The following is a 25,061-nucleotide window of genomic DNA, read 5'->3' as shown; positions in this document are numbered from 1 at the left end:
TACGTGTTTTTCCAAATTTATATTAGATTATTTGAACTCCTTACACGAATTACGAACACAAACTTCTCAAAAGCAACCAATTCCAAGTTCCGCACAATACGCTGTAGTTAGTCGAATTCAATCGCGCGATTGTCGCATCGACGGAGTCGCGCAACTAATCAAGATCGCACGGAGTTGCCCGATCTAATCGGCCCATTCATCTAGTTGGCCCGGGATTGAGAGGACTTGATACTTGCTTTTTATTTATATGGAAAAAGAGTAATTTAGTGAAATTAAGTTTAAAGGAGAAAAACCCTGTTCCACGCAGAACTTGAGCCTGTAGCGTTAGACAAATCTAAAATATAATTAATAGCAATAATATAATTTATTGAAATTAATTTCCATAGAGTACCTAGTCTGTTCATATTCTTTGATGAATACTTTTGCATGTTAAATTGTATCTTGTTATTTAATGCATGTTAGTTATAAGATGTAATGTTTTGAAAAGAAGTTGCCCGCCGAGTTTCTTGCCGGTCCCATAGTGGATACCCCCCTCCCAACTGAGGGGGGACTGAAATCTTCTCGAGGCTGAGGCGTAGGGTTAGAGCCGGCGTAGCTTTAGCTTTATTTGACGTTCATATGCGCATTGTAATATGCCTACTTGAAAAATAAATATTTCATTTCATTTTCATTTTCATTTTCATTTTATTAATCTTAAAAGATGAAGTTTTAATGTAGAATAGATGCCGCTTTATGCCTTTCCAAAGGTGTAAGTTGTATTAAAATAAAGGAAGGTACAAAAATATTTCTTCGAGTTTGTTTAACAAAATTATGATCCTTAAGCTTAAGGTTCTTAAACTTTTAACTTTCAATTTTCGTTGTTTAGTAAGTGAGATCGAGCTTAAAATTATGATTGTGTGCTTTCGTTAGTACCTTAAACAAAAAAGCAATTTTATGTCCTAGCCTAATGGCATTATCTTAGGCGCCTGTACCTTAAAATATCAAATTGCAAAATGAAACACGATTTAAATTACTTATTACTAAACAAATTCTGGGAACGTATCCTTGTAGCTCTGTGAGGTCATTCTTTGCCTTTTAATGTATAGTTTCATCGTAATCAAAGTCAATTTGATTACATGCAACTTAAGGTCAGCATTTAAGTGGATTGTTCCTCATTACATTTTATTAGAAATAATTAATCAGCCTTGAAAGCCTCATTTGCTGGCGTTGTTTATTTTAATGTATTGTTAGATGATTAACTTTTCATATGTAGGTAGGTTTTATTCACAATTTGAAATATGTAAAAAAATACAATTTGAAGAAAATAAATTCATCATCATCCTCCTTGCGTTATCCCGGCATTTGCCATAGCTCATGGGAGCCTGGGGTCCGCTTTGAAGAAAATACAGTATAAAAATAATATTATATAAACCAATACAATAGTAGTAGTAGTAGAAATAGTAAACACTTTATTGTAGGTACATAACAAATTACATGTACTTACAGTGAATAATTATAACGGTTATGTACAAAGGCGAGCTTATCCCTTATCCCTACAGCCCTACAGTATGAGGTTATTAAAAAAAACTACATGTCACTTCGATATCATAATTTCTTTTTATTTCAATTCTTTAATTTCAAAGAGAGGCGCTGAAATTTGAACAGTTTCATGTGCTTTGCCTTCCCATTTGGGAATATAGGCATGAGTTTATGTATGTACAGAAATTATAAGTGAGTATCAAGTAGGTTGGATCTGTGACAATCTGCCTGTACGAGGCACGCGGTTCCATCCTGGCCCCAATAAAGACAACGCTCAGACACTTCAGACACCAGCTATAGTTTACCTTGGAGGAAGGGAGTTATAGAATCTTGGAGATCTAGCGATGTAATCTTCATCATCATCATCATCATATCAGCCGAAAGACGTCCACTGCTGGACATAGGCCTCTCCCAAATATTGCCACAATGGCCTGTCCTGCGCCACCCGCATCCAGCGGACTCCTGCGACCTTCACCAATCTTAATTTACTTATAAGAAACAATTTAAAGTAGCCACATAGAAACCTACGGATACAAATGATAATCTTAATTTTTGTATACGTTTGAATAACAATACTTTTAGTAAGCGGGTGAAGCCGCGGGCAAAAGCTAGTGTACGTATAATTGTAATTACCAAGTATCAAGTAGCTTCAATCTTTTTTGTCAAATAAAGACGACACTAAAGCGCTCCAGACACCCATAGTTTACCTAGAAGGGAGGTGGAAGTAGGGTTGTAAATAAGGCAACGCTTATATTTAAAGGTAAATATTGAAAATTACTAGGGATTTTTCTAGACACCTACTTAATATAACTAAACAGCATAACAAATGAATATTTGGTTTTTTGTTTATTGTTTATTAATTAAATATAGCAACTATTCTTACAGGCTAATCCTAATACAATAGTGCCTAAAATTAAATTATCCTTACATTTACTTAACTAAAATTTTTTATACAATCATATTATGCCAATATTACACACAAAATATCAAAATTAAATACATTATTTTTTTATTTCATTCACATTATTAGTATTACACATACACAATACACATAAACATATTTTTGTCAATTCCCACATGGGGCAATAAAAAAGGTCTGTCCTGTCGGCAACGAGATTCAGTATGTGCAAGGCACGGCTGAAAGGTGCTTTACGCAGTAGGTTCGTCCTGCCGGTTACCTCTGCCAGCAGGCGCGGTAGTCTTCGCCGCTCGGTGTACCGGTCAGGCACGCACAACTTAATGTTCTGCAAAAGGTACGGGTTGCAGACACTACCACGGAGAATCCGAAGCAAGTAACACGCAAGGGCCAGATTCCTACGGGTTTCTAATTTGTCGTAACCGACCATGCCAATTACAAACAGAGTAGGGTACATCAGCGGATAAAAAGGATACACTCCATACAATTTCCAGTATAAGTACCTTGTAAACTTATTCTGTATCCTTTCTATCATGATGTTGTATTTGGCCTCATGTGGAGCCCATACTACCGCGTTGTGTTCTAACTGGCTTCTGACTAGGGCATTGTACAGCGCCGAAACTGCTTTCACGTTCGAGAAGCCCACTGCTCGGCGCAGTACAAAGCCCAGAATTTTGAAAGCCTTTTTGCACACACTGACAATATGGTCTCTGAAGCCAAGGCTACTATCAATGCACACTCCCAAGTCTCTCACTGAGTCCACTCTTTTAGTTCTGCCCCTGCCACTTTATACCCGTGGTTGAGAGGTGTTTTTGATCGGGTGAATGTGATAGTGACGCATTTATCCACATTAAATTGCAGCTTATTTCTCTGGCTCCACTCCACTACTCTGTCTATATCCTGCTGTAGACGCTCACAGTCTTCCTCATTTTTTATAGCCAAGAGCAACTTGAGGTCATCCGCGAACAGTAAGCATTTAGCATCTTGGACCACTTCTGGTAAGTCATTTATCATAATAATGAACTCCAGCGGTCCCAAGTTACTGCCCTGACTTACACCGGTTCTTGTAAAATACGGCTGAGACTGACAATCTGCGTAGTCTACAAATTGTTGCCGGTCCCTCATGTAGTCAGCCAAAAAGTGTAGCAACTTGGGAGTGCAGCCCACCGCCGCCATCTTTGACAACAAGAGATCATTATCTACCACGTCGAATGCTTTCCTGAAGTCAAAGTACGCGGCGTCAACCTGCACCCCCGCGTCGACTTGGGGTAGCACGTATTGCATGGCATTCAGCAGATTGCTTGAAGTGCTTCGTGCCTTCCGGAACCCGTGCTGTGCTTCAGTCAACTGCGCTGATACCTGGTCCCGGATACTACGTTGCACCGCCGACTCAAACACCTTAGCGGGCGTGGAAAGTATGGCTACAGGTCTAAAGTCACTTACATCCGACCCTCCCCCCCCTTTAGGTATAGGGATAACTCGCGTTACCTTCCAACGCTTCGGGAAATATGACCTCTCTAGGCATATGTTAAATATGTGAAGGAACGGTTCCTCCAAAACTCTGCCGCAGTCCTTCACAACGAACGCAGGAATTCCGTCCGGCCCCGCCGAGCGCTTCGGTTTAAGCGCCACAAGCGCCGCGCGTACCTCACTCAGAGCCAGGCGCGGCAGCGACACTCGCGCGGCGCTCGCGCCGCTCGCTTGCACCGCCTCCGCCACGTCCAAGTTTGCTGGCGATGTTCCGTAAACCGAATGGAAATATTTAGCGAACTCCCCCGCACATTCCGAGTCCGATAAACTATTTCCCTCCTTAGTCACGACCTTGTGACTTTTTTGTCCCCGCCTCGACTTGACATAGTTCCAGAATGATTTTGGATCCCTAGTTAACTGGTTCTGTGTCCGTTCCTGGTACTGGTTATGGGCCTCTGTTATCATAGCCTTGACCTTGGATCTACAAATTGTAAAAGCCCCGTAATCCGCTTTTGCCCCGCTCGATTTATATACTTTATGTAATTTCGCTTTATATTCAATACATTTTATAATGTCTTTCGTATACCATTGAGGATAATTATATCTGCGATCTAAAACTTTCGGTCCCCTTTTTGGAACACAATCATCAAATATGCGATATAACAAAGTATAAAAATAATTCAGTGCATCTTCAGGCTCGCCCAAATGATAAAGGGGGGTCCAGTCGACCTTTGATAGCAATGTGTACATAGTATTAAAGTCCGCTTTAGCAAAATTCCACTGTTTAGAAATATCTTGCTTATTTGGCGATAATACCTCGGGACCTCGGCGGGGAGTATGAACAGAGTGGAGTGGGGCGCAGCGGCGGCGGGGGCGCGCCGTCACCGCCAGCGGCGGGTGGTGCGCGTCCACCGGCACCAGAGCTTCGGTCGCCTCCCGCACTAACACCTCGTCCGCTATGTCCTTGCTACATAAAACTAAATCAAGTTGCCGGTCATTACAATTTGGTATCCTATTTTTCTGTTCGAATTCGCAAAACACTCGAAAATATTCAAAATAATTATTAATGTTGTCATTACACGAGTACAGATTAAAATCCCCTAATATAATGTAGCATTTATATTTAATACACCATTCTTCTAAGATTCTAAACAGTAACATATATTCACGCTCATTACTTTTAGGTGGTATGTAAACCACGCAACACAAAAATAAGAATCGATTATTTAAATAAACTGCAGCGCCTACTAATTCAAACGCACAGTTATCTACGATGACGTCACCCGGTATCTGCACCGGCCGTAGGTCGAATCGCTGTGTGGCCACGAGAAACGCGCCGCCTTGTTTTCTTCCGTCCGCTCGGTCACATCTTAGTATTTGATACCCCGGTGGAATAATTTCAGCATCATGTATGGATGAATTACAGCCCGATTCAGTAATGGCAAACAAGTCTGAACTTGAAGCTTCTATATTATTAAAAAAGACGTCTAACTTCGTTCTAAGTCCACGTGCATTTTGGTAATAAATCTCGTAGCTATTATTATTTTCCGTCCTTGCTTCCATTTGTGGTCCTCCGAAACCAAATCCATTCTTTAAATTCAACATTTAATGGCCAGTTTTCTGGGTTCAACAGCCGGTTATATATGTTTTCTGGAGCTGTTATTATAAACGAAGCATAATCCTTTTCTTTCTTTTGCTTGATTTTTTCAATTTTAACGTCTGGCTGGGCCCCACAAATCTTTCTAATGTGGGTTGATAGATTCTCCACTGTTGTTTCTTTCTTTAATCGCCATACATGCAGACGTTTTTTTATATCCATGGCCTGGATATCGCAAAAGCTTGTACTGTTCCCTCGATGATGATGATGATGATCTAGTTCCCGCTTGTCGGCATTTTCATTCATCCTGTTCTCAGCACTCCTACTTTCTGGCAGTTGTGGCTGTGTTTTGGGACTAGATGCTCGTCCAACAGGTTCGGACGGGTTCTCAACGACTTGGGTCTGTGTTGAATTCATTGTATAATTTCCCCGCCCCTTTTGCCTGCAGGTCTCTAAAAGTGGTGAATTGTTGATTATAGCAGAAATCGTATCACACTCGTCCTGCACTTTTCGGCTATCTGTGCATCGAGCGGTTTTCATGGCCACAACCTCAATGTTATCTTCTCCGCTGGGGGTAGCGGCCGCAGTCGACTCGCTTATGCTTGCCGCTTGTGACCGCGTTTTTGCTGCATAACTAATTAGTTGTTTGTTATCACTCGATTTCATTATGTTTTCGGACTGTAACAGTGTCTCAATCTGCTTATTACATGTCAACAATTCATTTATCTGTTTTTCTAATACACCGGGAACAGTAACTTTGTTTTGCAAACAAGCTTTTACGTGTTGCAGCTGGTCGTGAGTTGATTGGCATATGTGATAAATGTTCGTTATGAGGTGTGTTTGAGCATCCAATCGGTTGATTAATTCTGACCGCAACTCCCTCATTTCCGTCCAGAATGCATCTTGGAAAGTGTCATGTGTGATAGGTGATGTGTTGTTGTTACGGCTACCTCGGTGAGTGTTTACGTTGGTACTTATCATGTTTTTTTGTGTCGGTGAAGGTCGCACAGGTGTACTGGAGTCAATACGCTTAGGCATCGAACAAACACATTCAGGGCATGCCCAGGGTTGCGGCAGGTTCTCCATGTATGACTCACCCTGCCCCGGTCGCACTCCTAGGCATTCCAAATCGTACACTTTAGCGCAATGTAGGTGGGAACACTGCACAAATCGTCCTTCCGTAACAAGATCGCCACACGCACAGCAGTTTAGAGCCATTTTGAGAGTGCAATATAATAGAAATTCGAAATAATTAGAGAACGACACGAAAACACGTCCGGTCCGTTAGCAGTTTTTTTTTTTTTTTTTTTTTTTTTTTTTTTTTTTTTTTTTTTTTTTTTTTAAAGATGATGACATTTTGTTATTCGACTTGCAATAGGATTAATAGGCATAACAAGCCTCAACCCCAACCCAGACAGACCCAAAGCTTACATGGCTCCGGCGTTTTTATTCTCAAGTTTAAGTACGCTTAACGTATAGGTACACTTTGGTTGCCACTAATGTAGTACAAAAAATCAATATTTCCATTATACCTCTAGAGTTAGATTTAATTGCCTTAGCCCGAACCGATTCTAAAATGGGTGATAGATGTATGAGCAAGTAAGCGTACTAAAAGATTTGAAACCGATTAGTTCATTGACGACTATGCATGGCAGTTTTAGATTAACACTTTCGAAACCGGGCTCTACGCGGCGCTACGACATTTTCGCTACATACGGGGAAACCCATGTAATCGGCTACGCTTCTACGAGCGGTGTACCCGACAGTCGGGTTCTTGGTAGCGAAAGTGTTAAGCGTACTTTAAGTGGGCACCCTGTCGAAAAAGGTCGTCGAGCCACAAGTACGCGTACCTACTTGCTCGTACGTCTATCACCCGCTTACGAAGAATAAGAAGATTCAACGATCTTTACCGAATGTAATAAAAACAAATACGTCAAGTTTTTACTCTAAAAAATCCGTATCCGCGTCCGAGAAACACGTGCAAATAAGTGCACAAAAAATATTACGAATCGCCTTAATTAATAAAAACTACTTACGTCATTAAATTGCGGATTTTGATGACAACAAAAACAGATTATTATACTTTAGCAATCTAATGCGTTATATCATCGTTATTTGCTTAATTCAATATCATTTTATGAGCGTGATTGTCAATAAAATTATACCCCAAGAGCTATCCGGTCTTGCTACTACTGGGAAAATAACTTAATTCTATAACAGTACTTTTTATGTCACCAAAAATTAAGTTTGGTAATTTGGTATAGTTTTTTTAGTTAAGCCACCAAAATTTGTGACAAGAAACGTATAATATAATAAAAAAAAGATTATTTTAATTCACTAAAAATCAGGCGAAAATGGTATCAGGACTTTTGTTTTAAATTCGACTACTTTAATTTATGACCTTTGTAACACATTAAGAAACCACCTATTTTTGTGAATGATACTCCGTAGTAACAAGAAGCGGAGTAATTAAGTTAGTTATGACACAAGCAATAATAGGACAAGTGAAGTTATGGTTGTTTTGTACATACATTATGTGTTGAAACACTATTTCTACTGAAACCACCCTAAAAACAAAACGGAAGTTCAATATTTTACTAGCTCGGAAGAACATTCACGGCAAAAATTATATCAGCAAAAAAATTGGAACAGACTTTTCGTTAAGATCATAATAAAGAAGTATAAAAAATAAGCCACCTTTAAATGCACGCAAGAAGCGCTAAAACCTGTACTGGAAGAAGTATTTTCATATTTTTCATTTATCTACAAACTCTACTATTGACGATGTCATTTTCTGTATTATTTCAAAAGTTAGTTATTCATTCGTATTTTCATTACATCGCGGTATAATAATATATTTCGCCACCTTTACTATCGCTTAAATAGCTCAGGGTGGCTAGCCGAATGGCACAATCGCTCACGAAACGCTCACGAAACGAAGCGCTAGTAGATATCTATCTCTATCGCGCTTGCGTATTGGCGCGACAGAGCCAGCGGCGTATCGCTTTCGTTTGGCGTCGGAGAAATGCCATTCGGCTACGGGGCCAGTTATAGTAGCGTAAGACGATGGGCGCGCTCCTGACCTGACGTCGTGGGTTCGATCCTCGGCAGCCGAAATTTTATTTTCTTGTTATTATTTTTTATCTTTTATACCCTTTTCAACCCTCTCTTTTTAAATATAGATTTTTTAGTATTAGATTTACAGCCCGTTTCATTGAAATTTTGTTAGACACATGTAATGCAATAAGTTTCAAAATTGTCTTTCAGTATTAGTATTGATTGAAGGTAACCTAAGGTTCAACATCGTTCCTACTAACCGCAATACTCTGTCTTAGCTAACCATCGCTAGACGATATGCCCTTGTAATAAGGATTACAAATGTACAGTGACAGTTGTCCGGTATGACTCATAGATTTATATATTGTTCAGCTAGATTGAGTTGTTAGGCCAAAAAGTGTGTCCACATGAGAGGGTAAAGTTGGGGCTGGTCTCCCTCTCGCACTTATTGCCACTGTCAAAATTATTTGAATGACGTCATCACTATCATTATTTGGGGATACCAGTCAATATTCAAAGTTACTACCAAATCTACTAATACCGAATTAAAGGTTTTTTTTTAATTGCGCAAATCTTTGGTTTTATGGCTTCATAATAATGACTTACCAATTCGTTACAAGGTATTAATATCCTTGCCTCGATATAATACAAAAATCATTTAAAAAGTTTATAAACTTAGTTATCATACAGGTAAAAATACTACTACTATAGTAATCTCTTTAACACTGGTCACACGTGCGAGAGGGACACCAGCCCCAACTTTGACCCTCTCATGTGGACACACTTTTACTAGTCTAATAAGAACGCCTTTCTGCACCGGTGATAAAGTTCAATTTAGTATGGCAAAAAAAGTGTGAGCTCAGTCCCTATTGAAAGTCCATGGTATGACTCAATGAAAAATTGGCTAAATAGTAATCGGAAAACAAGCAAAAAGGGTAGAATATATTTCTATAAGTTATTTCTTTGGATTACATTACAAAATGAATGTATTATACATTATAATACTCGTTGTAATTGTATAAATTTAAATAAATAATTTTATTAGTTCAAATTAATGACCGTCAAGGAACAAAAACTATTGAGTCGCTATTAGACCGTTTTAACATTATCCGATCCGATAACGGATGTCGGAAGGATATCAATAGAAGAATCCAAGATTCCGCCTGTAATGTATGGGATATCGGTCCGACATCCGATATCGGATCGGATAATGTGAAAACGCACTTAGGTCTACATTTTACACTTTTTAAAACTAAGATTAATTAGAGTCAGTTGTATGGTCGGTATGTAGTGTAAATAAAAAGTCGAAAAGTCTATTAAATTTGCTAAAATACTATTTGTAAAAATACTATATTGTAAAAGTACTAAATTAAAAAAAAACTATTTGCTATGTATTTTATATTTCAATAGGCAGGCTTTTTGTACCCATATTACAGTACTTTCAATATGTGCTATCCTATAATTAAATTCGAACACTCGCGTAGACACTTCTAATATTATTTGAATGGCATTACCAACATTAAATCTCCTTTTGAAAATAAATTTTAACACTTTCGCTACCAAGAACCCGACTGTCGGGTACACCGCTCGTAGAAGCGTAGCCGATTACATGGGTTTCCCCGTATGTAGCGAAAATGTCGTAGCGCCGCGTAGAGCCCGGTTTCGAAAGTGTTAAAGAATATCCCACTATCAGATCAGAGCCACTGGTATTTAATTTAAAACAAATGCCTATAATAAATAAATCCGATTAACCTTTGGGTTGTCTGCTGTCGAATTTAATTATTTTCATAGAAAATATTTTAATTTGTATCCTTCCAGCTCGAGATTCTTGGAAGCCGTGTAAATTTTTCTTTGTGACAACAAGATATGACATTTATTTCATGAAATTTACACATACATACATTACATACATTTATTGTAATAAACGGAGTACAAGTGACCAAGATAAAGATGATACAGTAGGGTATTCTTAAAGTTTATGTAATGAAGAAGTAAAATTGCGGCCTTTTTTAGGTATTTCTATTTATGGAATAAATTGGAAATATCTAATATAAATAAATAAATAAATAAATATTGGGGACACCTTACACAGACCAACTTAGCCCCAAACTAAGCAAAGCTTGTACTATGAGTGCTAAGCGACGATATACATACTTAAATAGATAAATACATACTTATATACATAGAAAACATCCATGACTCAGGAAGAAATATCTGTGCTCATCACACAAATAAATGCTCTTACCGGGATTCGAACCCAGGACCGCGGCTCAGCAGGCAGGGTCACTACCGACTGAGCCAGACCGGTCGTCTATATACGTATATATACCTACATACTTATTATATAATGATAGCGGCTCCATTCGTTCAATATTCGTTCGCAATTCATTTTGACATTTAAGTCATTTGAGCATATTATGACAAAAGGTATTTTGGTAAAGAGTTTTTAGTGTGTCGCAGTTCGATTTGCAATTTTGATACTTAGGTCTTTAGACACTAAGTTGGTTATGGCATGAACGATTTTTTTCCTAAGCAGATAAGAAGTTAACGTTATTAGCATCAACAAGAATGTTATGAATGCAATTTAGACCCAGATTTTTAAAACATTTTTGTTATGAATTGTGCGTCCTTGTATTTAATGTCATTGCAGTAACTTGTACTCATCAACTTATAATAAAAATAAAAAATTAAAAAAATGAATTAAAAAAGCTGTAATATCTACGTATGCGACACTGAGATTTGAACCCGTGACCTGTGGATTGTAAGTCTAACGATAATCGCCGGGGCTATACCTGGCCCTGACATATGAGTCGAAATTAGACTTTGCATAGCTTTCGCGTGTTTGTAACAAGCGATGCTTCAACGATTCTGAAGAATGGAAGAATACATTTCACAAGATGACGGAGATCTGTCAAATGGTAGAAGAGAAAAACGTGAGATAGATGTATGTACTGACAAGTGTATACTCTTTTCGACGACTGTCAAATCGCATGCCTAAAATAAATATGTAATTTTTTTAATTACTTTGGACTTTATTATCGGTGGGAAACGTCTGTTTTTAATCTACCTAAAATATTACTTATGTAGAAATAGGCATGTAATGAGGAGTAACACTCAAAGGATATGACAGATGGCGCCACCCTATTAGTCCGTGAGACGTGAGAGCGAGAAGCTGATAATCATGTTTTTTCTCTCTCTCACATATGAATGACAGTGACATGCCTTGACTCTTGCATAGGCGCCGCCTGGCGGGGTAAAATGTCAGTGTGCCTCCTCATTTACGTTAATGTGTAATAGAAAAACAGAATAAAAAGCATGCGACACGGCTCATCACCTACTCTCGGCCCAGCTCCACTGGCGTGGTGGTTTGCCATATGGATTCCTAAATGTAAGACACTAAGGTCCAAACCAAACCACGCAAAAAATGTAAATATATTATTAAATTAAAGTATTAAATAAAGGTCAAACTTATTGGGTGGATTATCATGCTGTTAATATTGTTAAATAGGGACAATAAAAGTCAACCTCGTACTATTATCTGTTTCGAATTTGCCCGGTCAAATATTTAGATTTTTTTATTTCCATATAAATATGTTGGTGGTTTTTATATGTTAAATATCTAAAAAATTATGTGCTATTCATTTCTGCTTAAAAATATCTGTTATTATATCAGCTCTAGAGCCCGTTAGACAAAATTCAAAAATTCTATATCAATAAAAATAGTCTTATTTCCCGTCATATGTTTAGGTGGCTTCGGGTTGTAAACCTTAAAACTGATTTTTTTCTACATGTTTCCACCATTAAATTACTGTGAGGTATTTTGCTGAAAGAAAACGCTTATTTTCTGGGCGTAGTTTTTTTTAATATCTTCCATTCCAAACTATTGGTGGATTCGTAAATATAGGTTTTTTAAATTGCGATTAAGCGCTGTATATGAAATAAAACTACTGTTATAGAATTATTTTCAAAAATATCGTACCGGTCTTAGGCTATTATTCCAAAAACAGTTTTGTATTTATTAGTAATTATTAACAATAGGAACTCGAAAGCGTAATTTCTTGGAACACAATGTGGATACTTATATTTTAAAACTGCTTATGATTATGCTTTTGTGTCAATTCTCCTTGAAGCTGTGGAAAATTAATCTTTAGGTGTTATTGAACTGAACCTATTTTAATAATCAAATTGAATTAATTTTCCTAATTGGCTCAAAATAAACTAATCTTCGTCTCTCCCCGATGTTAAAAAAGATTGTTCTTAATAATTTCCTTCAAACGTATTTTTCACAAAAATAAATTATGATTTTTTGATTACCGAGTGGAACAAAACAGGTGATCGCTTTTATTTGCAATTCAAATCGGCAATCAAGGCCGGTTGAAATAAATCTTCCCTATTTGACTAATCAACTAGATGGGATTTTCAGATTGACTCGACGTAAAGATTTAAAAGAGATTAGGGAGCTGGGAATTATGGCCACTTAATGTTTATTATGTCCTAGATACCTTTCAAAGTATTGTCTATCTGAATGATCGAAATTACTGATATTGAATTTGCCATGCTTTGTGTAGCAGGTTTAAAAGGATCGTTAAAATGTTAAGATCAAAATAACTTTTTAAAACTGATAATTAAATTAGACCCTCTCTTTTTTTCAGGTGTTCCAGTAATCAACAGCCAGACAACTGTAGCAGACATACAAACTACTATATTCGACGAAACTATATATAATTTAGAAACTACTACAGAATTCACAGAAGATGCAATAATAAAAGAAAATCCTCTAAATCAATATATTGTCAGGCAATCACGAAGTCAAAGCAGAGAACATGTAGTTAAGGTAGCATTAGAAAAGACGATCAGGTTACATCACAAGAATCAGTTAACACTAAAACAGTCAATATTGATGCAAAAATACCAGAAACCGCTTCTAAACTTGTTTTAGCTCCAGAAGTCAATCCATTAAATATAAACAAGATAGCAAATACCGTTGTTAGACAACCGACAAAACACATGGTAAAAGAATTAAACGAAGAGGATATAGAAAAATTAAAGAAAGTTATAAAGAAATCGGAACAAAAAATGCATGTGAAATATAATGAAGCGACTGGTGAATTAATCGATGGGCCTCATCCGTGTCAAAGAGAGTGTAAAGAAGGAGAGGAGCCGATGATCTGTTACTACATGTTTCATCTAGAATGGTACCAGACAATGAGTAAGGCTTGCTATGATTGTCCTTATAACGAAACGGATTGTGAGAGACCCGATTGCATTCCGGCAGACGGGATGAACAGAGCCCTCAACGTTGTTAATAGGAAGATGCCTGGACCCGCTATTGAGGTAAGTGAAACAAATACCAGCCAAGTTTTAATATAAAATTTGCACAATAATCTCTAGTATTTGAGTCTCTAAAACATTTTTCGCTTGTTTATCCACCCTCAAAATTGTTTGCTCGGCACAGATATTCCAAACCCGAAAAGTTGGCAAACTTTACTTTGTCCAGTTTCATTAAGTATTTGAATGGTTTAAATTTTTTTTTTCATTGAGCTAGCTGCTTCCGAGTGATGGGTCAAATAAAATGTTATTGCTTTCTAGATGAATTTAAGCGAATTTTTAATTTGTCCGTGTTATGTTAATTATGCGATTTGTAGAGGGATGTAGCTCAGAACTAGTAGTTACCTAAAACGTCATCGTCGAAAAGGACATAAATGATCATAAATACATATGTCCTCGGATAATGATTATGCTAATTTCTGCCCGAAACTTCGTCTGAGAAAATTATGATTTGATGCTTACTTTCGTTAATTTGATAAAAGTTCCAATGTTTTTTTTTAGCAATTTAAGTATATTTTAAATTTTTGTTGTTGTTTTTAATTCCAAATTTAGATTTCATGTTTATTATTATCGTAGGAGTCATAATGAGAAGATCACACAAGTTTTAGTCGAAACCTGACTGAAAAGAAACCCATAGACAAACTGAAAAATGTTCTTTATCGGTTTCAGGTATGCCAACACGACAGAGTAATAGTGGACGTGGAGAACGACCTGATGACGGAAGGCACAACGGTTCATTGGCATGGGCAGCATCAACGCGGCACTCCTTATATGGACGGAACACCTTACATCACTCAATGTCCTATTCTACCTGACAGTACCTTCAGGTAAGCATAATTATGGTGTTAATAGACTGTTAGACTGTACAATGATAAATTTTATTATGAAGTTATCTTTAAAGACTCCTTCTCCGTCGAAATCTTTGATATGAAATAAAGAATTCAGTATTTTTGTAAATCTTTAAAGTGGAAAAATGGCTGATATATGCAGCATGTATTTTTGACTCTATTGGCAGCATGTTAAAATTAAAAATTGAAAAAAAAAAAAAAAACTTTTTCAAGGTCATGACCTAATTATGTTTATAGGAAAATATCATAATTATTATATTTTTTCTCACGTCTGAGGCCCTCTTATATAAAATAACTGATTGTAACTTGTCTCTGGTTCTCCGCAACACAGGCACAGCCTAGTGCGGAGACCTTTGATAATTGTGACATTATCTGGGTAAAGAGGTGCTTACGCGAGGTAACGCCTTAAGCGTCATCGACAGTAAGTTCCCTTAACCAGATATAGCCTTCACTCGTCGAATGCGCGGAGTTTTAATAATGTGGTATGTACTTATTTATTTTAAGTTTTAATTTCCGATTTGTGAGATCAAGTACATACCACATTATTAAAACTCCGCGCATTCGACGAGTGAAGGCGGGGTCTTTACTCATTGAATTGATTAAAACTTGAATAAATTTTAAACATGTATTCTCCCATGATTATCCCAGGTACCAATTCAACGCGTCGCACGATGGTACCCACTTCTGGCACTCCCATTCCGGCATGCAGCGGGCGGATGGCGCCGCGGGAGCTTTCATCATCAGAAAACCGAAGTCCCAGGATCCGCACGGCGCGCTGTATGATTATGATAGGTCAGTGGGTGATGACTTTGAACTCTCAAGTTAAACGAGATTAAATTCAAATCCAATCGTTTATTTGCAAGAATGTACAGACTGGCAAAAAAGAAAAGAAAATAGGGGCGCCACTATCACCTATGTGGCAACACAAATAATACGATGATGATAAAAAAGATGCTGATAAAGGTGCTGACGATGATGATGATGGTGTTTATATGTTTCTAAGCAGACCTCGGTAAGGGCATTTATTTGTGTGATGAGCACAGATATTTGTCCTGAGTCATGGATGTTTTCTATGTATAATTATAAGTATTTGTATATTATGTATATCGTTGTCTAAGTACCTGCACCACGAGCCATCTTGAGCTTACTGTGGGGCTCAGTCAATCTGTGTAAGAATGTCCTATAATATTTATTTATTTATTTAATTTTAAGGAATTCCAGGAGAACTGTTCCTCGCTTGTGTGCCCTTTAGTGACTCGTGTACCCTATTTTCTGTCGTTATGACATTATCGAACTGATCTTTAGCTTTCGCCAAAAATAAAATAAATAATATTTCTATTTGAAAAATAACAGACATCATTTTATAATATAATAAATAAATGTAGCTGTAATAAATCATTTATAAAAATACACCTTTAAGAAAATTCAACGAAAAGCTGCTTCAATCTTAGAAACGACCGCTAAATCTAGATTTAGTAGTTTAGTTCTAAGTACTAAGATTAGTTAAGTGTGTGTCATCAATTTAGATAAGTTGAGAAAAGGTTTCTACCGAAAATCTTTACGAAGTATAACAAATATATTTACTTTGGTAAAATTTGAACCGCAGATAAATAAATATAAGTTTAATTTATTACTTAGTTAAAACCTTTAACCAAACCACACTCACATAATTCTATGAATAATTTTGTTAAAACTTAATTATTTATAGTACAAATGCTCTCTCTTATAGTGAGATAGAATATTATAGAGATTTAATAAAGGGGAACTAAAACAGAACCAAATTTCTTCTCAAAACATTTAATTTTTGCCTCTTAAACGAATTCATTAGATTTGTTTTACAATATTCCTGGTACATATGTCTTGTTCTCAAAAATAATAGTTTTTATAAAAGCAGAATGAATAAAACCTTTCGTAAATGTGACCATTAAATTTTGTTTACATTTACATATTTAAGTACCTAAAGATACAGAATATAGCTACGATATCGATACCCTTACAAAGCGTAAATATTGGCTGGGTATCAAAATTTTTGACGACCCAAAAGATAAAGAATTTACTAAACCAATAAGCATCAAAGTCTACATACAGGTCGCCCGGTTCAAGGTGACTGCAAAAGTTTTCAACATCAAAGGCGTACATTTTTGATGCCTTGAGTTTTTGATCCTAATGATGATTGAGGGCACTTTCTCTTTATATTCTCTGATAACACATGAATGTTTGAAGTTTTAACTAGAAGTATACACGATGAGTACAAAAAAGCCCGTTTCAAGTAGTAATTCGCCTTTTCAAATTACTCATATATTTTACTTTAAAAAAACATCAAATGATTTTTATTTTTTTATAAAATAGGTTTAGATATGTCTACAATATCTACATTTTATTAACTTAATTCAATTAATATATGTGTAAAGTGTGCTATCAACGTCGCTCGTGCGAGAAAGCCCAGAGGTACTAACGTAACATAGTGGTTTACTACGTTGGGCGCTACTATAGTGCAGGGTAGAGAGGTGACGTTGCGAGAAAGCCAAGAGGTACTAACGCAATATAGTGGCGCTCAACGTGGGGCGTCCCAACGTGGTGTCCCACATTGGGCGCCACTATAGTGCGTTAGTGCCTCTGGGGTTCCTCTCAACGTCGCTCCTCGCCGCCCGCACTATAGTGGCGTCTTTATAGTGCGTTAGTACCTCTTGGCTTTCTCTCAACGTCACCTCTCTCAACCCTGCACTATAGTGGCGCCCATCGTGGGGCGCTAACGCCCAGAGGTAGAGGTTTACCACGTTGGGCGCCACTATATAGTGCGCGGTGGTGAGTGGCGACGTTGTGAGAAAGCCCAGAGGTACCAACGCACTATTAGTCGCGTCCCCCGTTGGCGTCCCACGTGGGGCGCCACTATAGTGCGTTAGTACCTCTAGGATTTCTCGCAGCGTCGCTTCTCACCGCCCCGCACTATAGTGGCGCCCAACGTGGGACGCCAACGTGGGACGCGAATCAATTGCACAAATTTAATTTCATGTGCAATTATATTCACACTATAATTGCACAAATTTACAATTTGCAAAATAGTACAAATGGCAGACTTAACACTTTGAGGCATTCTCTACTAGTCAACCATTGGGCTAAACAGAGACAGTTAGTTTGGTGCAGGATTTACAAAAAAAAAAATGAAAACACAAGTTAAATTTTGTTTAATTATGTTAATATGACCAAATTTTGTTGGTTTTTGTTTGCTATATAGTTGAAACATAAAAAAAATATAACTTTGTCCGTTAAAATAAATAAACAAACGAGAATTACAGTTAATATTACAAATCGTTTGTCATAGTTGTGGCTATAAAATCACTCGTAACGATAAGTTGTTTCATAAATACGAAACTAGATTTCAACTTAGATTGTTTCCACTTGAAAAAGTGTTTTTCTTTCACGAAACATTCCGAAGGCATTTTGATTATTTATTGAAAAAGTTTCGATAAACGGTATTACTTTTGACTACTTAAAAGAGTTTTGTCATATTTAAAGTGGACGTATAGAACAAGGGAATTAGAGAATTTTCACATTATCCGATCCGATGTCAAAGGCAGATGTTAGAGATAGCGCCTTTAATAAATAGGATATCGGACCTACATCCGATATCAAATCAGATAATGTGAAAACGCTATTAGGATAGAAACAAACGTCACGATGAGGAACTAAGGAACACTACACTAAGCATGGCCCGACATACCCATGGCCGGTTTTTAAATTTATCAGTTACTGAAAATAAACTTGTTTTAAAAATTAAAACATCTACTATTTAGGTAACATGAATCCGGAGTTAGGAGCCAATGATCTGTAACGATAACGATATAACCCATATTTTATATCTGTAAACAAACAAATTATATATCCTTATGGTACATTAATGATTATTCCGTAATAAGTAACATCATAAGTAAGTTACCAAAGAAATCTAGCGAAAATATGAGTAATAATAGTTCACTAACAAGTTGTGTTCTCAAAGGAGGCTGTCTTCACAGAGATGCGTGTCTCTGGAGGATTTCTCGACAATGGTGTCACAGACATTTATCTAGATAGAGATACTAGCAAGGGGAGTGTTTAATAAAATATACATAAAATACGCAAGCATTTAGATAGAGCAGATGAAACTGCTCAAGTTTTAGAGTCACTCTTAGCAATTCAGGGGTGATTCAGTTGCCAGCCCATCGCTTACATCACAAGTGACCCCCTATCCCACAGTCGACTTTTATGCCATTTACGGAAGAAATGCGAATAAATATGAGTAATTTCTTATATAAAAACTAAACTGCCTACTATCTATGTAGTTAGTGATGACAACTTATTAAATGTTGATTGCTTAAACAATACTTATTTTACGAGAAAAATGAGGATGAGACATATTTAAGCCTGGCTTTTCCTCCTAGAACAAATGCTGTCACAGCATATACGTAGTCTATCCAGATGTATGTCTGTAAGTTTCCTTGTTATGCTTCCTCCTGAAACTTGTATTGTTTGTGAACTATGAACTACTTACGAACTCGAGTCTGAACACTTGATTGTGTGCTATATTGTTGAGTATGTCATAATAAAGAGAACTAGTTTCTCGTGTTTGAATATATGTATTCAGAAAGAGAAATAATTAGGTACTGAAAGTGGTATTGTAATTACTTTCTATACGAATGGTACGACGTTTCTAAATAAAAATAATATCCAAAGCAAGGCATGTATTTTGAAAACGTCAATAACTAATCTAGATCTCTAAGCTCTCTCTGGCAGAGCAATATATTCCGGAAATGCAAAAAATATTTATATCAACAGATCCCTTTATTTGACATAATGATTGAGACATAACATAATTATAATAATTGCCAAATTATCATTAGTCATAATTCTGAAACTATTAACTTTTCAGAGTAAAGTTTTCATTAGGGTCATCTATAGGTACGTGGGTGTGTAAGTATTATTGACTTTTTAATGGAAAAAATATTATTGTTTATACATTAATATACCAAAGCGCCTATTCAGAGGTTGAATTAATATTGAATGCACGTATACCGATTCTGGTCACGAAACTTGGCAACCTCGAAACTTCCGCAATAAAGCGAGTTTGTATCGCGATTCTATTCATTTCAGACATTCAATTAACCACGACTTTGTAATGAACTTACTTAGATAAATTAACAGTAAACAAGTTGAGAATCCTACTAATAACCTCTTGCCGCCCAACGTACAATCAGACGATGTACACATTTCAGTTCAATGCAATTTTAACTTTCATGTAAATAAAGACATTTAGCATTTCTCTTGTCAAATCCTCTAGCATAATTTTAGTATGGCTAAATAATCAGACTATATGCGGCCATGCAGGTTTACCTACTGGTACAAAAACTAAGATAATCTACTAATATAAATAAATTTACCAAGTGAAATCACACAAATAAATGCCCTTATCAAGATTCGAACTCTCCTGACTCCACCTGCTTCGTAAACCAAGTAGGTCAGACTGGTCTGGTTTTATGTTTTCACCGCATCAGCTTGATTTTGAAACTGACCAAAAAGTTTCATTTAGTTTTCACCTACAAGACTGGTAAAGTAAAGAAAGTTCTGAGTTATTTTCTGTTACGGTAGAATTTACATCTAAATAATGATTTGAATGTTTTGAATCGTGAACTATCCAAAATGATTCTAAGGGTAAAATAACATCTGGAAGAGTACCATTAACAAGTCTTACGCATGGCAGATATCCTTTAAACCTTTAAATCATCACAATAGATCAGGAATGGTCTCAGTGATACCTTTTAGGGGCTTTGCAAGGACATAGCCCCTAAAAAAGAAGAAGAAGAAGTCCACCATTTATACTCCTTTTGAATTGTGCAAGAAAGCTTAATAACTACCTTATTTTAAACATTTCAGATCAGAGCACGTCATGATAGTAACGGATTGGATTCACAAGCTCAGTGTGTCCATGTTCACGGATCACCACCACTCTAAGGGGGACAATAAGCCCCCTACTCTTCTCATCAATGGCGTCGGGCGTTTCAAGGTCTTCAACGAGACTGTCAAGCCTTTTTATATGAAGGCAGCGCGATTTAATGTGGAGCAGGTAAGTTGATTTAACAATCCTCTAAAAAACCTTTTAGTGGAATATACCAGCCAGGTTGGAGACTTGGAGAATTGCTTCACTTGTAAAGGTACCTAGGGATGTTCTTGATACACCACTCTAAGGGGGATAATAAGCTCCCCACTCTTCTTATAAATGGCGTCGGGTGATTCAAGGTGCTCAACGAGACTGTCAAGCTGTTTTATATGAAGGCAGCACGATTTGTGGAGCAGGTCGACTCGTAATGTGGAGAAGGTCAGTTGGGTTGTTGTGAGTGTGTACAGTATTTGTGAGGCCTGTTGTATTGTATGGATCTGAATGCTAAGCGACAAAGGTGGAATATGAAAAATCGATGTGTGGAGTGACCGTCAGAATAGATCGGATCAGGACTGAGTTTATTAGGGGAAGTTTGAATGTTGCGCCTATAATGGAAAACATGAAGAAGGGCCGGTTGGCGTGGTACGGTCGTGTAATGGGGAGGGATGCAACTCATATAGACAAAATAATATTAGAGATGAATGTTGACGGATGGACAGGGAGTGGTGAACCCAAACAACGATGGATGGATTGTGTGAAAGAGGATATGAGAAAGAAAAATGTGATTTGCTGAGGAGACAAAAGACCGATCCTACATAACGTGGGGTAAAGGAAAGAGGAAGAGACCAGGTTTCAGCTGCAGTGAAGTATATGAAACAGCTCTTAGCTGTTGTACCTATATAGATAGGGACTTGTTACACTTCTCCCTAGTAGCTTGGAGGCCTCGGCCTTACTCGGAAACAGACTAAATACCCTTTCTTTTGTCTCCAGGGCTACAAGTACCGTTTCCGTGTGATCAACGCAGAGTTCCTCAACTGTCCTATCGAGATGTCTTTCGACGGACACAACATCACTGTCATCGCTTCTGATGGATACGACCTGGAACCTATCACTGGTGAGTTTGAGATTCTTAGAATGGAATTAACATTTAGAGGCATTTCATCTCAACGTGTTGCTGGGGACTTCAAGCGCTGATCCACAGATGTCATATATACCATAGATCAAGCAAACGTATCTACTTAGCGTGTCAAATGAACTCAGTGAAATCCACTGAGTTGTCCGTCTTTACTCGCAGCTTGCAGCTTTCGGGCGTCAATTTTTGTAAGTTGAAGTCAACCAAAACATAAAAAATGCCTCGTTACGTGATATTCAATTGCAACAACACAAAAATTATGAACAATCAAGTGCCTGAGACATATTTAAAATTACAGGCAAGAATCAACTTCAGTACAAAATTTGACACGCTCGGCCCCTATACAAATATATGAATTTGTTTCTTCTATCTAAATTAAGTTCTGTGCGCTGATCATTCGATGAGACTATCTGATCTTTCGTCTTGTCTGATTGACAAGTGCGAAGACTGAGAAGATTATTTCTATGTACTTAGTTATCGGACTTATCGGAAAACGAGCAAAGCAAGCGCCACCGTCCTTGGTCATCATTAAGAAACACCATAGCAGCTATACACGGTGTTCGTGAGCATTGTGACAAATTCGTAAATTGTGTCGATTTAAAACACTCCCATCGATCGTGTTTTAATTTATCGCTACTCATTTCGAACTTCCTTTTTTTCGCACTAGTATCGTAATGTACTATTTTGGTAAAAAATTTATCATCTGTATTTATTTTTTTTTTCTTTCTTTTGGCCTATATTTTCCTTTTTGAACCATCTCATGTTGTAAAGCAGAGTTATACACGTTTTGAGACGATACGATAAGATTTTATACCCTGAAATTCTGTCGCAATGACGTTACAATAAGGAAGGTTTTTTTCAATATTTTCATACTTCCTTGAAAATATTATTACAAACTTCATTTGTGACGGATACGACGTGCGTCCCTAGCAACACTATTATTGTATGTTGCAATATCTTATGTTGATTTATATTTACTGAATTTTATAATAGAATGAAGCATTTTACTTGCCATCAACAATAAAACGCTTAGACGAAACAGCTAATTTCATTTTACGACGAAAAAAATGCTACGGACAGCGAGTGCACTGGTCCGCATAATCCCTTGTTCTATATTAACAAGTTCCTAGTATAGTGCCTTTGAATTGTATTTTTCTGAGTTTCCTTTCATTAAATTCACAGAATTTCCGATCCTATTTAACTTTGTATCGTATAATTTTTAGTAATTAATTTCGGAACAGAGATAGGTTTTAGAAAATCTAAGAATAGTATATGAATAAACTTTGAGGGAAAGCTTTTTCCTTTTTAACAATTTGCTTTTGATAAAAAACTATGTCTTAAGCAGACATATAATTATTATGTTAGTGGCTAGCTGGTCTTTATCTTGACTTCGTTTTGTTTTGAAGGCAACATCTGTCATCTATTTGTTCCAAAACTATAAGATATAGCGATTGAAAAATACCTAAAACGCACTTAATATTCTGAAGTAAAAATGAACTATTCGATTTTCGACCACAGCTTACAAAAAAAATTTTTTTTAAAGCTTACCGCGCGTTTTCTTTTGTAACTTTGTAGGCTTTAGATGTTGTTAATAATATTAAGTGTATTCAACAATAAAATTTTAAAAGTTACTTTTAGTAACTGCGCTAAAGACTGAAGTTTATCATGTCAAAAATAGATCAAACAGCCTATATGCCTGGCTACTATTCCGATTGATACTACTTACATCTACTTTAGTTGTAGTTTTTAGACGCGACATGAATACCGACTACATTGCTGCCCAGTCATCCATATTGTAGACATTGGCAGTCGGGGAGACTGAGGCAAGTTGTGAGAGAGGCCATTTGAGCCAACGGGACAATTTTTGGGAACTTATTAACTATCAGTAAGATCGCAATAGCGCGCGTTTGCTAGCCCGAGACTTGAACTAAAAAACCTGCGCTGTTGCGAGCTTGCTAATAATTAATAAGTTCACAAAAATCGACGTGGTCACAACACTCCTCTGTCACAACTCACCTCGTTCTCCACGGTACCTGAAGATTAAACGATCGTTTATGACGTATAAATGAACTTTATTTTAGTGAATAATCTGTGACATCGCACACCTGCGACTACGGAACGATGCAGTTTGGTAACTTCGTGAAAATGGCTTTTTGCACATAAATAAAATGTTGCCAGTTTTTCGCTCTCCGAATGTAATAATTCCGGAAAGATAACGCGATGGCCATTACTGGGAAAGGAAAGGCTTGTCGAAAGTTTAATTTTTGATAGCGCTGTTAATTATTGTTCAGTCAGCTGCAAAAAATGCATGCTCGTTACATTGTGCTTGAGTCGTATTTTATACTGATTGACTGGTAGAGAATTATGATAAAGAAATTACGTCCGCGTTTCTTGTATTGTGCAATAAAGTTTAAATAAATAACTCTGAACATTGATGGATCTGAACACGATTGGTGTATGCGAAAATTATGAAATAGAGTGACGTAAGTAGGTATAAGTATTTAAAGTATGAAATAATAATTTATATTAGCGCGAGCGAGACGTGAAAATTCGAAATGATCTAATTATGATACCCTGGACACTTACGTTCAAATTTTTTACGTAATAACGACGACGAATTCAATTAACGTCGTTCAAATTTTCCCGCTTTGTTGGCGAAACGTGTTTTTTTACTTTTTTCTCTAAGTTTAGTCGTAAATTTCAAAGTAGGTATGACGCAGATTAAAACAGCCGGGTCGTTTTATTCCATTATCATTATGGCAGGCAGAAATGTGTAATATAATTATGAGGAAAACTCAACACATTTTATGATAATGGCACCTAGATTGTCTTCTCTACTCTGTACTTTTTGGTATTGAAATAAACGTATACAAATAATTTGTACATTTTCGGGTTACCTGCAATATTTGTTGGTTAATCAAGCGGCTATTCCTGCCCTTCATAAGTTACGTTTGACATCCGATTCAACCAATTGAATAGTAGCAACTGGCCAAACACCGACTCGTATGGTGATGTGTGATCTATGATAGTCAATCCAAGCTCGGCAATGTCTGGTTACTTCTTTGAAAGAAACACGCATGAGGCGTCACGAGCAGGCCTCCAACCCTAACCAGCCGGGGGTGCATATATCTGCCGCGTGTGTGGACGAGAGATCACACATCGGGCTATTATAGGTACGGCCACAAACGCAAGTGTCGTTATTAATAACCTAACCACAAAATTAAAATTTTGAAAATTCCCCGACCGCGACATAGTGGACCGATTTTCATGAAACATGGCTAAGA

At 37.0% G+C, this 25,061-nt stretch overlaps 1 protein-coding gene across 2 annotated transcripts in view; it reads left to right on the top strand.

Annotated features, from left to right (window-relative positions):
- LOC125241203 (laccase-1-like) overlaps window positions 1-25,061 on the top strand; it is a 216,675-nt gene that overhangs the window by 135,919 nt on the left and 55,695 nt on the right. For both annotated transcript variants that reach the window (XM_048149575.1, XM_048149569.1), the window contains exons 3-7: window positions 13,211-13,892; window positions 14,556-14,713; window positions 15,383-15,526; window positions 20,642-20,831; window positions 21,636-21,759. In XM_048149575.1, coding sequence (XP_048005532.1) covers window positions 13,566-13,892; window positions 14,556-14,713; window positions 15,383-15,526; window positions 20,642-20,831; window positions 21,636-21,759 — 943 coding nt within the window. In that variant the 5' untranslated portion in view covers window positions 13,211-13,565. The remainder of the gene's footprint in view (window positions 1-13,210; window positions 13,893-14,555; window positions 14,714-15,382; window positions 15,527-20,641; window positions 20,832-21,635; window positions 21,760-25,061) is intronic.

This window comes from Leguminivora glycinivorella, chromosome 2 (assembly GCF_023078275.1).
Source record: "Leguminivora glycinivorella isolate SPB_JAAS2020 chromosome 2, LegGlyc_1.1, whole genome shotgun sequence".
In the NCBI taxonomy this organism is placed as follows: Eukaryota; Metazoa; Arthropoda; class Insecta; order Lepidoptera; family Tortricidae; genus Leguminivora; species Leguminivora glycinivorella.
Note: the sequence above shows the minus strand (reverse complement) of the source record. Positions and strands in the feature narration are given on the sequence as shown.